The sequence below is a fragment of the Hoplias malabaricus genome, chromosome 5, assembly GCF_029633855.1.
Source record: "Hoplias malabaricus isolate fHopMal1 chromosome 5, fHopMal1.hap1, whole genome shotgun sequence".
In the NCBI taxonomy this organism is placed as follows: domain Eukaryota; kingdom Metazoa; phylum Chordata; class Actinopteri; order Characiformes; family Erythrinidae; genus Hoplias; species Hoplias malabaricus.
In genome coordinates this window covers 52,788,999-52,806,457 of record NC_089804.1, presented here as the reverse complement: position 1 = coordinate 52,806,457, position 17,459 = coordinate 52,788,999, and the positions used below count along the sequence as shown (strand labels likewise).

Here is a 17,459-nt window from a genome sequence, read left to right as displayed (position 1 = left end):
CTATAAAGCAGCACTGTTAGCATATAGCGCTTAATTGAGGGTTAGTCTTTTAAATCAGTTCCTAAATACACTTGCACCGTAATCAACTGATCAGTAGTCATACTGAAAACTATGTTCTTTAGAGCACTGACCCGAGAGAGGGTCATTGCATGAGAAGAGAAAATAGCTTGGCAGGGTCTGGTCAGGGCTTGGTATTCACATAATCACTTACTAAGGTTTCATCAGAAATACTGACACTAGGGTTATACTTTACATAAAGGCAACATCTACGAATCTGGCTAACTGCAGTTCACTCTGATTTGTTTGTGTTCAGAAGTTCTGTATCTTTAAGGGTGGAACAGTATGTGTGAGGAGACAAATGTTGGTACATGGTTAAAGTTGTTTAGTTTTGTAAAATTGTTTACTTTCATGCAGTTAACGGTCTCCAATCTAAATAATCTGAAATGGAAAAGAAAAAAAGTCAATATTACCCATATTACCCACCTATGGAGCAGGAATAGAGCAATGTCGTCCTCTCTTTCATGATTTTCAACGTTTGCAGGTCTCTTTGCCATTTCTCTGTCGTGACCAGAGAGACAGAAGATGCCTAGAATGTCTGACCGAGCCACTTTGTTTTTTACCGAGGCTTCGTTAGACAGGTTTCTAGTGCACAAACAGACTAGAGAGCAGCAGATGATAAGAAAACATCTGTATTTTATAAGATTTTTTTTTTTTTGATAAAAATTGTGAACATCACCTCATCACAGAGGACACTTTTGGAGAAATAAATAAGATAAAAATAGAATAAAATGTAATAAAACCGTAATTATTTACCATGAGATGTCAGAATTGACTTGTTAGTAACATTTGTTGCAAGAGGCCTCTGTTCCATCAAGACAGACTGAACAGGACAGTGTTATTGGATTAAAGCAGTAATGATGTTATTACATCAGATGGAGAAAAATTGGCCTTCAGAGAAAGTTTGCAAAACCCTGTATTCATCTTCAACAAAAAATAATTAACTCAGGTAATTAAGACAGTGATCTAATAACGTATGCTTTTTTGCCCTTCTTGACGTTTTGATTCTGATTAATGTTTCAGAAGTGGTTTTATATGAAACATGATCACATTCTGTATAACAGAACTTTCCCCAAAGGTTTTCATCTTTTTTTCTACAGTATTGAATCTTTTGATTTTCATTTATTCATTCATTATCTGTAAGCGCTTATCCAGTTCAGGGTCACGGTGGGTCCAGAGCCTACCTGGAATCATTGGGCACAAGGCGGGAATACACCCTGGAGGGGGCGCCAGTCCTTCACAGGGCAACACACACAGTCACACATTCACTCACACCTACGGAAAATTTTGAGTCGCCAATCCACCTACCAATGTGTGTTTTTGGACCATGGAAACCCACGTAGACACAAGGAAAACACACCACACTCGTCACAGACAGTCATCCGGAGGAAACCCACGCGGACACAGGGAGAACACATCACACTCCTCACAGACAGTCACCCGGAGGAAACCCATGGGGACACAGGGAGAACACACCACACTCCTCACAGACAGTCACCCGGAGGAAACCCATGGGGACACAGGGAGAACACACCACACTCCTCACAGACAGTCACCCGGAGAAAACCCATGCGGACACAGGGAGAACACATCACACTCCTCACAGACAGTCACCAGGAGGAAACCCACGGGGACACAGGGAGAACCCATCACACTCCTCACAGACAGTCACCAGGAGGAAACCCACAGGGACACAGGGAGAACCCATCACACTCCCCACAGACAATCACCCGGAGCGGGAATCGAACCCACAACCTCCAAGCCTCTGGAGCTGTGTGACTGCGACACTACCTGCTGCACCACCATGCCGCCCTGTACCCTTGATTTTTCACAATTTAAAACACATTTTAGGGTTGTTTGATATGTGCAAGGTATTGTCATTTTATTTATGTCCTTCTGAATTTTACAATGTACAGTGTTGCTAATGGAAAAATGTTTTTCTTGACTTTTTAAAAAGCACCTCTGTTGCCATGTCTCTGGCATGTATTATTTTTACCTAATTTCATATGCAAACAGTCTGGGGCTTATTAATCTTAATATCTCCCATCATCACCACTGTCAACTTACACAACAACAGAGCATTTCACAGCTTACTACTTTCAAAGACTTGCTCATACTGTAATTATAGAAATTGGTGTAATTCCCCTATAATTACATGGTCCTAGTCATAGCCAGTGAACAGATTTTTTGTGTGTGTTTGTGTCTTCTGTGGATCAACCAGTTTTACTTAAAGTCAGAGCTAAAAATGTAGAATGCAGTGACAAATGGAAGCAGTGCAGGTGATGCACTATTTATCACAGATACCACAAATCTATTACAGAGCTCTAGCATCCTTAACCCATTAAAGTCTGACATGACATAACACAATAAAACAGGTTTTTTAAAATCACACATTATGTGGCCCTTTAACTAAAATCCTGATGTAGTTTATTTTTAAATTTTTGATCATATAAATTGAATGAGTCATATTTAAGCATTTACCAATATATATATATATATATATATATATATATATATATTATTATTATTTTTTTTTTAATTATTATTATTTTTTAATTGACCTCTCATTTAGTTCACTGCATCAGTTTAAACTTAATTATGATTTAGTTCAATTAAACAATGAATAGCAAATGATTGTCTCTGTTCTTTCGGAAAACGTAACATTGAGCCGATGAGAAACAGCTCCAGAGGTCCTTGATCTATTAGTACTCTGTTCTTAGTTCTGACTTTTTTTTAGTTTTCATAAACTAGTGGTAAGAAAAACACCAAAACCACAAAGCCTCTTTTTGATCAGTTCAGTCTTGATCTGCACAGCCGTGTTTCCACATTTAGAGGAACTACAGTTGTTTCTGTTGCTGTCTGAACCTTGGCTTGAGGTCTGAGGTCATTCAACAGACCTCCCACACCCCTCATCATCATCATCTTCCTCCGAATCTGTCTCACAAAATCAACTGAGCTGACTCATTTTTAACACAAAGGCTTTTGGAAAACTAAAAATAGATTTTTGTTTCATAAAAATACTTGGTAAAATTGTCTAAATGTGTTTTTTCAGCTGTAAAGAACAGATTGAATTTTCTGAATATTTATTATAATATTATAATTAATGAGCATTTACAGGTAGGATACACTACATCTATGAAATGGAACAAAAATGCATAGCTTTACTACAAGTAGCATCAAGTAGATTCAAATCATAACTGGAATTACTTCAGTTTTGCAAAAAAGTATTCGAGATTTCCTCCTCTGTTGTCATGACGACAGCAACAATTTTGTAATGGTTTGGTAAATGCATAGAAATGCTTCCCCTTCACTTACAGTTCAGTAGAGGACTCAGAACACTTGCCCCAAAAGGATGGAAGTTTCTGTACTTCTCTTCATTAGACGATGAAAGAGCCACCTCCAAAGATCGTGTATCATATTTGATACGTTTGGCTTCAAAGGGTTAAAAAAGTTTTTTCCTTTATAACTCAACTATATCACCGGAGGTCCAGGTCTTGTTCCTGTTTTGTGTCAATTAATCATCTGCTAATGAATCTAGGTGACCTGCCTGCCCTAAACACTGAGGTCAGGAGAGGATATGAGCGGAGAGTGAGGTTAGGCAGTTTGTCTTGGTCGCCTGCCAAGTGGAGCAACATCGGCTCCGGCGGCAAAGAGAGCGTGAGAAATAAAACCCGAGTCCAAACGTTGACATATTCTCTTTAATATTGTGTGATACTTTTCTCTTAAAATACAGTCTTTTCTGAGGTAGACCATTACAGTTCAAGAACATTATCATTTTTTTTAAAACAGACATCAAAAAAGACATGAAATAAATACTTTCATGTACAATATGTCGCAAAAAAATGAGGTAGAAATGGTTACAGAAAATGTACAAGAACAACAACCAAGAACAAAGTTACTGTACTAATGGATAAAAAAAAAACAGCTAGGAAATGCCCGTTTTGTTGAACAAACTGTTAATAGTCTTAAAGCTTTGTAGTACTGGTCAGTTCTTTGATTTCTGGGAGGAGAAGGTATTAAAACCTTCCACAATAAAAAAAACATCTCAGCATTTAGTGAGTAGCACAAGCCAGTATTCTTTCTAACAGTTATGCAGTGTGTGACTGAGAGTGAGAGTCTGCTGGGGTTTGTAGTTTTCTGGGACTGGGTCATGGATCAATAGGATCGTTCGCATTGACCGGACTCTTCGGCTGTGACTGAAGCCACCAGCTGGGCTGAAGAGTCATATGGTGCTATAGGGTTACCGAACATCAGGATGAAAATGGCTACTCCAAAAGGCTGCAGTGATGTGAAGGGGGGGGGAGCACAGCAAGCCACATGTCCACAGGGGACAAGGGGGTGGGGTGGGTTGGGAGTGAAGGGTGGGTACGAGTGTGGGGAGCTATTACATCACACCACAGGCCATTCAAACAAGCCAACACACTGCAAATCCAAACAAGCCCATTCAGGTCTATCACAACGCAGCAAAACATCAATGCCCTTCATGACTTCAGTCATATATATATATATATATAATGGGCTTGGTTGAACATGTGTACGGTGCAGCCATTTTGTGTGTAGTCTCTATATATCCAAACACAAAACACATAGCACAATCTCTGTGGAGGGTTTGTTGAACTCATCAAGAACCAGAATACAGAGAAACTAACATTGGTAGAAGCTGCTCCTTTTGGATTGTCTACATGTTGAATGTACCTGCAATATGTGTACATAGCATACGGCACATTTACAATTGATTATTAGACATGATTAGCTGCCAATTGCATACAAATTTGTTGTGATTAATCTTTGGGAAGTTTTTCATATTAATGTTCTAACTCAAATAAAGAGTTTTGACTAATGATTTTATTTCTTTCACAAATGTGTAAAATAAATGGTTCACCATCATGTTCCACTTACCCAAAAGTAGTTGATTATTCAAGATGAAGTTGTTATGTTGTGCTTCTTTAGCTTTAGGCTAGTGATGGAGCTCTCTCAGCCCATTCCTAGGTCCTCATTAAAGTCATGTATTTATACTTCACAGTGAGTCACACTGTGCACTAAACCACATTCACAATCTGCATGAACTCGGTGAAGACCTGGCTGGGCTTTGAGCCGGTTACGCGCAGAATTGAATATGTATTTATGGATAGGATTTGGGAGATAACAGAATTCCAATATGTTAGCAAGATTAGCCTTGTAGCGCTAGTGCTAAACTAAAGAAGCAAAATGTAGACACCAAACATGTCTTGTCTGATCAGCTACATACAGGGGATATGAACAATTGTGTAGATTAGTTTCTTGCCAAACCGTTCTGTACAAGTACCTGCATCACTTACATATTCCTCTTGCACCACGGAAAGGAGAAGATGTGAAAACTGCATGTTTTTAAACAGTTTGTCCAACAAAATGTAGCATCTGGTCTGCCATCTACAATAACATTTCATGAAGACAATCATCACTCCATCGAAATCTACATCAGAAATAAAGGGAAAGGATGAAGGGAAATAATGTATTTATATAGAATTACAAAATGTGGATTTTTATGGCATCAGATATCCTCTGAAATACCTGAATTACATTCAATGTTAGTCTTTGTAGCATTTTCAAGTTTCTCCTCTGAGGTAACACCACGGCTGCAGTGTGTGTACAGGCCTGTGACAGGTTTGTCTCTCACCTCCAAAACACCTCATTTACTCACTACTAAGACCCTAAGGTTACATACATTCTTTATCATTTCTGAGGTAAAGAAATTCTTCCTGAGTATTTCAAACAAGACTACATATACTACGAAAACAAAAACGAAAGAGTAAGCAGAAGAGAAAACTAGACGTCTGAAGAACCCCATTCTTCTTGTTTGTACGAGTCCGAGTTCAACAGCAACTGTCTCAGGAAATCGGAAAGCGGATGAGGAATGTGAAATGAACTGCAGAAGCTGGTGTTTGGGGGATATGGGTTTAATACCCCTCAGAACGCCGTGGTCTCTGTGGTAGCACATATTACATGTATGTGTTTGTTTAGTTTGGTACAGTGTACAGAGAAGATTGTGCAGACAGTAAGGGCCAGTCTCTTTCTTTCTCTCGTCTTACTTCCTATATCTTAATACTATTTGGGTAGCAATGCCACCCAAAAATTGTTTTTTTTAAAATAAAGACCGTGCTTTGACAAAGTGCACGTGATATGAGCACAGTCTAACTTCTCATTCTTTTGCAGAATACTGTTGGTTTTAACAGGTTGCATAAAGGCTGCCTTTTGGTAAAATGCTCTGAATAGGGTTGATATTTATTTAAAAAGCGATATGGTGCTTTCTTGATCATTTTTGGTCAAAAACATTCTGCTTGCTCCGATGTGCCCCAAGCCCTTTATCACCACATGATCAATTTAGGTTAGAAATATACTTGCTGTTTGGCCATGTGTTCGGTAGGCAACCTTGTAAGTGGAGGCTTCCGATTTCTCAGGGCGTGCACAACCAACGCACCAAACGGACGCAGGATATCTAAGGCAGCCATCATGTGTACACAAGTGAACAACAAGTATATCTCTAGCCTTAGAGTAAATCAAAATAATAAGATATATAATGCCTTTGGAGTGGACTGGCAATAAATAGGATTCTGACAATTGCAGTTGATGGGGAACTTCTCAACAACGTGAATTATCCAGGACCAAGATTAATCAGATTTCTAGTGAAAATCCAGAATATATTTCAGATTTCCTATCCCTCCTCCAAGAAATGCCTAATATTTAATTTCTTTGGGGAAAAAAATAAAGTATATGTATATTTATAGAAAAACAAAACAAAACAAAACAAAAAAAAAACACACCACAGCATGTTTCTAAGAAAAAAAAAAGCATTCAATCCAAAATTGCTTCCTCTCCAATAAAATCTCCCTACATCACCCCCACTTTTTTTTGGCTGCAGATAAGTAGCTACAAAAAAAAGGAAACCAAAAACATTTACGAGGCTTCTACGCCTCAACGCTGAATGAGATGCAGTCCCGATCCAGTGGCTGACCTGTCTCTCAGTGGCTGTACACCTTGCTCCATTCCATACAAGTGTCAGGTTCTTTGGGGGTACCGTGTGGCCGTACCTTGCAGAAGGCGCTCTCAAAGTCTTTGAAGGCTGGCGACGGGGAGGAGGAGAGGGATGTGGGGAGGCCGTGCAATTGGCCAGATGCTGAGGAGGCTGAGGCCAGGGCCTGCTGGCAGAGCTGCTGCAGCTCCAACATGGAGAAGCCCTCTGCTCTCTGAAGGACTACAGCCAGTTCCCTCTCGCTGAGGCCGCAGCCCTGTGGCGCCAGCGCCTGCAGCAGCACTTGCCTCCGTGCACCCAAGTCCGGCAAGCCTACGTGGTAGCGCTTGGACATGCAGCGCAGGAGTGGCTCTTTCAGGAGGTCTGGCCGCCTTGTTGAACAAATGACTAGAAGAGGGCCAGCTTGACTCCGCTGGGTCTTCTCCAGGTGCTGCCTGAGCCCTTCCTCTTCCGCCATGACCTCCACTTCGCTTAACAAGATAACGGCAGGCTGGCGGGCTACGGCAACCGAGAACAAAGTGGCTAGAAGCTGCTCCGCCTCGCCTTTCCACTTGGATGCTAGTGTGGTGCCGCTAAGCCTGTAGAAGGCAGCCCCTAGCTGGGTCGCGATACTACGGGCAAGTGTGGCCTTGCCACCTCCTCGCGGGCCGAACAGCAGGACGGTTCTGGGAGGGTGCACGGCAGGATCAGGGCGCAACACAGGCCAAAGGAGGTCCTCCTCCAGGGCTTCTTTGAGGCGCCCATGACCGGCGAGCTCTGTCCACAGTGGGGCAGGGGTGCAGTCTTGCAGCTCACTGTTTACCACCTCCAGAAGTCGCTGGTCTGCAGCTTTCAACTGCTCGGGGGCACGTTTGTGAGCAAAGCCCCTTTCCACTCCGTTTTCTCCTGTTATTGCTGCAGGTGGGCTGTAATCACCTGCTGCTCCATAGGGCGGGGAAAGCAGGGGCTTCAGGCCACTATACTTCCCCACCTCATCACCCCCTAAACCAGACTGGGATGTGGGTTTGCTAGGCTTGAAGGATTGCGGATCTACAAAGCCGTTTCCGCGGCATTCAGCTTTGTCACCTATGCCGTATGGAGAGTCTCCTCCAGACTTCAGAGGATCATAGCCATATTTCCTGTAGCGTGAACTGTCACTGTCTTCTTCATCCAAGCTCATCTCAAACGCTTTTCTCTTCAGAGACACTCCAGTATCAGAGCTGCCCAAGCCGCTGTTCTGGTAGCCATAGCTGCCTCCTACTACTGTGGGCCTTGAGGTGATAGGTGTAGGGGCAGCTATGCCAGAGGGCAGATAGGGAGCCGTGGGGTGGCTGTAGGTTGGAGCGAGGCTGGTCTGGTGGGGATAGGTGCTAGGGGGGTAGTTGTATACGGGAGCAGAAGTTGTATAGCTAGGCACAAGGGTAGGAGTGGACTGCAGAGCATGTAGAGGGGCAGAGGGAAGTGCTGAGCCAGTCTGGGGGCAGTAGCCTGAGGAGAGGTAGGTGCCATTATAGCTGGGGGGGTACTCACTCGAGTTTGGACCACTGCAGGAGCTACTCCCGCTGTATCCTGAGTCCGACAAGTTGCTGCTCACTGTTGACACAGGTGGTCCTGCAGATGTAGGTGCTACCTTGGGGCCGGTCAGGGTTTCGTGGGTTGAAGGGGGTACTAAAGAATACGCTCCGTCAGTGCTGTGCGTTAGAGGCCATGGCTCTAGTTCGTTCTTCTGGCTCCCATTAAGGGCCCCGAAGGCCCCTGGCTCAGGGTAGGCTCCCACAGCTGGGCGCTCATATGGTGAGTCCAAAACTCCAGAGTATTTCTCTGCGTAGCGTTTGAGCAGGTTGGAGGCGGTCAAAGCGGAGATGTCGTCATTGGCCCAGGCATAGCTGTAGGAGCCGCGCCCACGGTGGGGGTACAGCTCGGACTTGTGGGCTGGGGAAGAGGTTGTGGAGGACACGTCCAAATGTTGCTCAGGCCATTGGCTCAGGGGCTGGGCATGCTCCGGGTTCCAGTGCATCTTCAACAGGCCTGCTGTAAACACAAGCAAACACACACATCATGTCACAACATGAAAAAACTGAGGGGAAGAGATTGTATCTAATACACTCAGCATTTCGTCCGGGCTGCTGTTTGGGTGAGGCAGAGCTTCGTAGAGATTTGTGTGGGTGAGTTATTGTAATCTCCTCGAACACTCTGTTTTATAAATGGACAAACATCAATTAACCAAATTACATTCAGGTTTCAAATAGCTTTAAAATAATTTTCCAGAACATGTGGATCAAGTCGTAGCTTGTTTATTAGTTGTTACCCATCACAGTTCATACAGCCCTCCTGGTATTTAAACATTTTTCAAATACAGTGGAACCTCTACCTACGAACTTGATCCGTTCTGTGACCCGGTTCGTAAGTGGAAAAGTTCATTTCTTGAGTCAATTTTCCCCATTTAAAATAATGGAAAAGCAATTAATGTGTTCCAGCCCCCACCCCGAAAGTCACCCTTTTTGCACTGATATATGTTTACAACACTCTCAAATTAGTAAAAAAAAATACATGTAGCGTTACTAAAAATAAAAGAGAAATACAGTGGTAACAGTAATAAAAAAGAAATAAAGTTTTAAGTGGTTACACATCGCTACCTTGAAGACGTGACGACTGGCTGGAGGAGTAACACAGGCACTGGCTGTATGACGGGAGGTGGGGGGGGTGGGTGGAATAACGGAGAGTAGGCGGGTGAATGTGGGGAGACGAAGCGTAGATACGGTTTAACTTAGCACGAATTTCGATGTCTGCTATTTACACTAATGGCTAAAGCTACAATGTGCTAATCTTAAAAGCTCACTCAAGTCTGGGCGCTGGGAGACTCGTCTATTGGGGCCAGTGGCCATTTCCAGCCGCCGGCTCGGCGGAGGCTCGGGTTCGTTTCTAGAGTCGTGGTTCGTTGGTGGAGGCAAAAAATATTCCAATGCCCGGTTCGTATCTTGGAAAGTTCGTTAGTAGAGGCGTTCATTAGTAGAGGTTCCACTGTATAAGAAAATTCATTCATTCATTCATTATCTGTAAGTGCTTATCCAGTTCAGGGTCACAGTGGGTCCAGAGCCTACCCTCTTTCAAAGTTACCTAGTGCAGTTTCTGCACTGCTGAACCCAGAGTAGCAACAACAAAGGCTTTCTTTTCCCTTTTAAATACACTCGTTAAACATGAAGCAGAAAACATAATTCCAGTCATTTATTCACAGATTTCAAAATTTGAATGGGATCCGACTTGATTCCAGATTTTCTGCGAATTTAACAGGTGAACAAAGCCATTCTTTGTAGTTTAGTGTAAAATGTGTCGTCCTCTTGAGATCCCGCACAGTGACAGAAACATCAGAATCTTTTGATGTCTCTGAAAGCTACTTCACGCGTGTATAACAAAAAATAACCAGGAATATGCCTGAGATAGATTTAAGGGAGATTACATACATAACATCCCCATAAAACCATATAACATGTAATATTATCTTTCAATAAATAATAACAACAACAGAGGAAGGATTTTTATTATAGTGCCCAGCCTCAATGAGGGTTGTTGGCTAGTTACTTTGCTAGTCCAGTGGACCATGAACACAAACTCACACATACCCCGCCCCCAACACACACACACATGCAGAAAGAGTATCAGTGTATTCCCCTGTGAGTAAAAGGGGAGGATTTGTTCTTTCCCAGTTAGAGCACATCACTACCATGTGCTAGCATCTGCAGTCTTCCCAGAGGAGCTATTGTTATCACCCAGCGCATGTTTCACTGAACACCTCCCCACCACCACCTCAGTCTGTCCACAAAGCAATTCTCTAAAAGCCCTCTGCAGCCAGGACACAGAGGGTGTGTGTGTGTGTGTGGGTGTGTGTATGTGTGTGTGGTGGGGGGGGGGGGGTATTGGTGAAGAGAAAAGGGGGATGGGTTAGCAGGATAGAATAGTTGTGCTATTCATTGGCTGCTTCTCATGAAACACTGGCAGCATGGAGTGGCTATCTGTGCGCTATACCCTGTGATTGATTAGCTGGCCTTATGCTGAGGGGTTGAAAGAGGGACTAATAGAGTAATGACCACAAGGAAAAACAACACGGAATCCCTCCCTCTGCCCAAATATCACATTCTCGGCCGTAACTCTGTTTGACTGGAAGAAAGCAGGACCTAGATTATACCCCATACTTCAGTGAGCTTTAATTGCTACTCAGATAAAACAAATCAATAATAAGAGTTTCCACAGAGGAGGGAACTGTGTTCTGAATGTATGCACACACTCAAAATATCAGTGCCTCCAACGATAAAGGCAGCATGGATTTTATATACAGTCATAGAAAACACAGCGGCACACAGAAAGCTCCAGTTCCACAGTTCCTGAGCCATTTTACTCTCCGCAGCATGGACACACACATTCACCAGCTTCCTTTAACCTTATTTGAATGAGTGTGTATATATATATATATATATATATATATATATATATATATATATATATATATATACACACACACACACAATTTATCAATTAGAAAATTAGAAAATGAAGGTATGGTAATGGAAAGAATGCAAAAAGCAGGCAAATCACAAAAGTGTTTAGCTTCTTCTTCGCAGAGCCATTAGCTGAAATTCTTTGCATAGCTTGGTATTATTGAACTGTCACAATCCGGCCTGAGGTGAGAGAGAGAGAGAGAGAGAGAGAGAAAGAGAGAGAGAACGTAAAGGTAAAAGAATAAAAACCTTCATTACAGGCAGCACATCTTTGCCTTTAGAGGAGAAAGTGATGATTCATTATTCATACTTCTGCCCGGGTGTGTGGGGCGCTGCTGCTTTATTGCCATTTAAATCAAAAGTCAGGCTCATATACTGCATTCTCCTTCAATCTTTCTCACAAACTTTGCCCTCCCCCACTCTCTCCCTCACACACACACACACACTCCAGATGGCCACAGGACTACCATGTCCTTCATCTCTAAACCAAGGGCTTTAAATTTCCCATATCCAAACAAACTCACATAACTAAGAACAGCTTATCAGCATTCCCTCCTTAAAATTAAAGGTGCTAAACAGGGTGATGCTAGTGAGAACTCTTTTTAGAAGTGTAAAGAACCATTCTATAGTGTAATAATGCTGTACTGACCGAAGGTTTTCCAAAAAAACCCTTTTAGAAGCATTCATTTTTAAGAAAGTTGAGTCTTAAAAGGCAAGGCCAGCACATTGAGAGACATGCGGCGCACGTTAATGAAATAACTGCCTCAACACAGTGTATGCAACACATACTCAACTGAACGTGTCAAAGCAACGCATCACTTCAGATGAGGGAACACTAGCACGCGATTATGAAAAGCTAGCGCGCGAACATTAAGAATACGGCTGCAGCATTTCTGAGCTTTGAGTCGTGGGTCATTGTCCAGGCTGCAGAAACAGTAGACGTCCTGCAGGCCATTCCCATCTGCAGGCTGTGGTCAGAGCAGGGGCTGTGGAGTCCAATAATGGGGCCAGTGCATGACAGAGATGGATGGCAGCCCAGGGGAGCTCATAAAACCTGCAGCAGGGAGGGGAGTGGGGAGAGTGGACAGCAGACGCTCTGACCAGTGCGTGTGCGTTCGTGTGTGTGTGTGTGTGTGTGTGTGTGTGTGTGTACGGACAGGGCTTGACATTAAGAAACTCAGTCAGGCAGCCAAACTGCTGTCCACTCCATCAATATACATGGGGCCATGCACACTGCCTCTCAAAGAGGTGCGCTCTCTCACACTCACAATATATATGTTATATCAGTGTTAGCATATATGGCTACATTTATTTCTATGATGAATCCTAAGTAAAATTTAAGGAGAACCAAAATGTCAGGGTGCTGTAGAGCTGAAAATACAAAACACACACCCACACCCTCACTCCGGCCAGAGCGCCTGCTGCCCACTCTCCCACCTCCCCTCACACCCTCTTCGTTTCTAACTGCACAGCACGGATGAGCCATTTGGGAAGGGAAGAGATAAATTTGCTCACATGAGGATGAAGAACAGGCCTCTTTTCTGCATTCTGACCTTCATCCACAGCTCCCTTTTGTCCTCGAACCTCTCTAAATGCTCTCCTGTCCAGCATTAAATGGACCGGACAGAAATGAGGGGGATCGCAATTATGACCAGGGCTTTGAGACTAAGGGGGGGTTTAGGACCACCCCAGAAAAAGAATCTCACAGTGATCCAGCCAGGGTTTAATCCAAACTCCTGATTATATCATAGCGTTCCCACAGATTAAATGTACAAATGTTGAGGACATATGGGTTCTTTCATGGTTTAAAACCAAGAGGACAGGTGCTTTAAAGCCAGCAAGTTTTATGTTGTTTTCCAAGTATTGCTAAATTAATCTCAATATATAATCTGAGGGGACCAGCTAAAAGTGATGGTTGCAGCAGAGTCAAACACTAGGGCATTCTTGTATTTAAATTCTTCTATAGCAAATTCCTTTTGATAGCGCTAAAGCTAAAACCACGGAGATCAAGCCTGGGTCATCTGTGCCTGGCTTTGCCTCTCTTTCTCTCAACTTAAGCTCCCCATATTCCTGTCCAAACACACAGAGATAGCCATATGACCAGCCTGGGTCACATGACACCCACTCCACGAGCATAATCAACATTGGAAGGCGGTTAAGTAAACAGAGGCGCAGCTTTCAGATTAAGAACAGAAGGGCGCTCTCCACCAGGGACGGCCCATTGTCCACACGGGGGCTCTGGCCACTGCTTTGTGTGAGGCAGCCGACTTGCCGTGCCGGTTCCGCACAGGTTTAAGGACGGCAGGGGAGACAGATGTTTCCACTGACCGCCTTACTGTCTCTGCGTCCATTGTTGGGGACGGCCAGTCCAGCAGACGTCCCCTTGGTCTGACAATCCTGTTGGTTCTGAGACAAAGGAGAGGGATCCTATTGTCAGAGGCCTGCCTAATTATGGAAATCTTATTAATCTATTCAGCGGAGGTCCGCTGACAGCTTTTGTACTGCTCTGGGATTTATCGAGGGAGTTTTTGGCGGTGTGAGCATGTGTGTTGCAAAAAGCTTCTTTCGTTTGGAAGGAGTCTGTGATGAAGGCAAGATTTGGCTTTGAGAGTAAGAGCTTAGGACTGGGCGATATAAAGATATGTTGTATCGGTATTGCGATACATACTTACTGCGTATCGTGAAATTACCTTCAGGTTTTGTATTTGCCTTTTTCACCTGGCTCCGGAGGCAGGGCGGGGAGGTGTGTATCTCACACTCAGAAGTCAAACCACCTGCTGACCAGCTTCAAATTCAGTCAACAGCACCACATTTTTAGTGAAACAGAGGGGGTCCGAAACTTGCCTTGTCGATTGTGCTTGAGGGAGAGCTGTCATCACTGAAACCACTACTAAGACCAACTGCAGATGTCCTAGCACAACACACAGTGAGATAAAGTTAGACTGTGTGGGCCATGGGCCATGGTACAAAATGACTGTCTGTGAATATAAGAAATGCCACTGGTTTGTGTAGCTTTTGCTGTGCCTCTAATGGACATTGACAGCTGATGAATATGATAATGTTTTGTGGTGTACCCCTGGAGAAGTCGCAACATGAGGTCCAATAAGCTCCTGTTTTCTGATGCAATAACATAGTAAAATGGAGCAGTCCGACCCTGCAGATCCTCCTAGCCCTGGACTCTCAGCGTGCAGGAGAGTGAATCCAGAGTTGCTGTAATGTGAGAGGAACAGGCTGGAGCCCTCTGCAGTTTCACAGCTCCCCTGGGGTCCACAAGTTCTCTCTCTCTCTCGCTCTCTCCTTCTGTTTTCCTGTCCTAAGGAACAAAACCTGCTCTGATTCAACATGCCTTCTGGGATAGGTGGCTATGGAGAGAGCACTGCTGAACAAGAGACAAGAACAGGAGGAATCAATCCAATCAGGCACAATCACAAACACACCACTTACCACCCCACCCACCCACACACACACACACACACAAACACAGCCCAGTAAAGTGGCTTAAAGATGGAGAAAATAAAGAGCTTTTATCTCCCACCCACTGTGAAATCGCAGAATAGTTTTATTAGACACTAAAGTGAGACTGAATGTACACTTTAAAAAAACTGCCAAAAGATGGGCTGTGGAACCCATCATGTGCCCTCAAAGAGACTCTCAATATCTTGGTCTTTTAAGAGTCATTTTTGTAAATGTGAACCCACACACACAGCTAGGAAGGCTGTTCTTGTTATTGGGCCAACGGGTCAAAGTATGTAAATGAGTTTGATGCTGTACACTGTGTTGTTGTTTTTTTAATGCAATTAGCATTATGACATCACAAAGACACTGAATTAAAGTCAAGAACATGACACAGGCCTTTTAAGAAAAACGTATCCACTGGAAAATGTGAGGACGTGACAGTGTTGTCAAGAGTGGACACCTCTTTGAGCTTCAAACGCTTCATAAGGAAGTTGTTTTTCCTGCAACACGCAGTGGAAGTCCGAGGTGAACGGAGGGAAAAGGAGACGGAGAACAGGAAAGAGAAAGAGAATGAGAAATACAAAAGAAGGCGACAGAAAAAAAAGAGAAACAGAAGGAAACGGAGTGACTTTAAGAAAGAGAAAGAGGCTTGTTTACATGAATTAATCATGTCAGTGCTCGGAAGATAAGACAAGACCCAGAGATCCAATCATGAGCTGATTTGTATTCAGCTCCAGTGCTGGAGGATCAATGATTCAGGCGGAAAGGTTTACAAAACTGCAGAGGACTTCAGACACTTTCAGCAATTCAGTGAGGCAGAACGAGTCGACATCAACTCTTCAGGGGGCACAGTTGGTCTGCTTCATAACGGATACATCAGGGATAGAGTTTTTTATTTGGGGGTCAGTCAAATATTCGGAATATTCACATATCGTTTTTTTCTATAATAGCTTATCCACATGGAAACGACGGCCAGTACAGGGTCTATAGGGTTTTACTATAGGGCCATATCTACACACAATATATCTGCCACAATTGGCACTAATTGGGTTCTATAAACACCACCATGTTAGATTTTGGGTTTGCCATATTAGAGAGAAGCCACTTTAACAGAGCAAAGTACAGGATTCTCCAAGCAACTGTGATCTCTCAACAGAAAGAGTTCTCCACTCTGATGTTGCAGCAGGCTGTTGTTATTCATAAACCACGCATAATTGGACATTGCTGTGAAAAAGATTAGCGATCCATGCGTTAGTCACAGCAATGCGATCAATCAAAAGAAACTCAATCTCAGCCACGTACTCTCCGAAGCTCATCTGCTCCCTCTTTCATGGCCCTAAAAAGATGTAATAACAGAAGAGTTGGAGGGCTCTTACGAGTTTTCACACCTGCTGCCCAGCGGCCTCTATTCACACGGGCCACACAGGCTTCCCCAGAGGAGGAAGGCTATCTTCTGGAGTGGCAGTGAAGGATCTCCTCTATCCCCTATCTCCTCTCTCACTTTCTGCAGTTCTCAGTAATCTCCGAGCTTTGAAGGCATTATCGCCCCCTTCCGCGTGTTCCCCACTGTAAGTGCAGCCAGCCGTGTAAGATCAGTCCCGATCTGTCCTGATTACAGGCCCCGTGCTGTTTACACTGAGAGAAATACAGAACGAGAAGTGCACTGTGGGAAAGAATGTAGAAGCGGTTTGTGAGTATTGTGCATTTCTCACATGGAACTGGACAACACAGTAATATTCATCTCTCTTGAGTACACAGGAATGTCGTATGTTTGAATCACCCACTTACACAACGGCAGCTCATACAGGGCTATGCAAAATTCTTAAAAAAAATATTTTATTTGTTTATTTTCCAGTCAAACCAGCCATTAAGAATGAGTTTAATGACTTTAACATGAGATTATATCTTGCGCACCAAATGTAAGTTTTTGGGGCAGCCAAAATTTAATATTTTAAATGCCCTCTGCTTAATAACGGTGTTCTGTTTGGCAACAAAAATTCACTGGCCAGTAAGAGCTTTCTCTGGCATTGCCATGGCAACTATCAGCCAATAAGCTTATTTTGAACATATGTAGAAAAAAATGCAGAGAAATACAAATACAAAAATAAACCCAATCAGTGACTGAATACACACTTAAATATTGTCCAAATGTTTCTGGACAGTGCGTCTAAGCACTGGGTTACCGTCATCCCGAAGTCCTACAGTTGTATTAGATGGTGACGCTCTGTGTGTCTTTCTTTTCTGAAGGAATTAGAAGTAGGTCTAAAAGGTGAGGGTACTGTTTAACTGACGGGGCCATTTTTCTGCATGTTTTATTAATTACCCTGATAATTATTTATGAAAATCTGTCTTGGTTTGGCCATTTTAAATGTAATCTTCTGTAATCAAAGCCTCAGTAGTCAGCTGCATAAAATAGATATTTATTTATTATTTTTTAAATTTGTTTGCGTTCTGTGGAATAGCTG

The 17,459-nt window shown here is 43.3% G+C and overlaps 1 protein-coding gene across 1 annotated transcript; it reads right to left on the bottom strand.

The window, feature by feature from the left end:
• Nucleotides 1-7,047: 7,047 nt before the first annotated feature.
• On the bottom strand, nucleotides 7,048-17,183 carry fignl2 (fidgetin like 2). Its single transcript, XM_066672369.1, has 5 exons — nucleotides 17,178-17,183; nucleotides 16,562-16,629; nucleotides 16,297-16,330; nucleotides 13,875-13,944; nucleotides 7,048-9,076 (listed from the first exon to the last, which is right to left on the bottom strand). Exons 1-5 carry the CDS (start codon nucleotides 17,181-17,183, stop codon nucleotides 7,056-7,058), a joined length of 2,199 nt encoding a protein of 732 aa, XP_066528466.1. The 3' UTR covers nucleotides 7,048-7,055.
• Between the last annotated feature and the right edge of the window lie 276 nt (nucleotides 17,184-17,459).

Coding starts and splice junctions, on each gene's coding strand:
- fignl2 (XM_066672369.1), bottom strand. Junction 13,945..16,296: donor GAGCAGATGAGCTTCGGAGA/GTACGTGGCTGA, acceptor CCTTTGTCTCAG/AACCAACAGGATTGTCAGAC. Junction 9,077..13,874: donor CAACAATGGACGCAGAGACA/GTAAGGCGGTCA, acceptor TTGTGTTTACAG/CAGGCCTGTTGAAGATGCAC.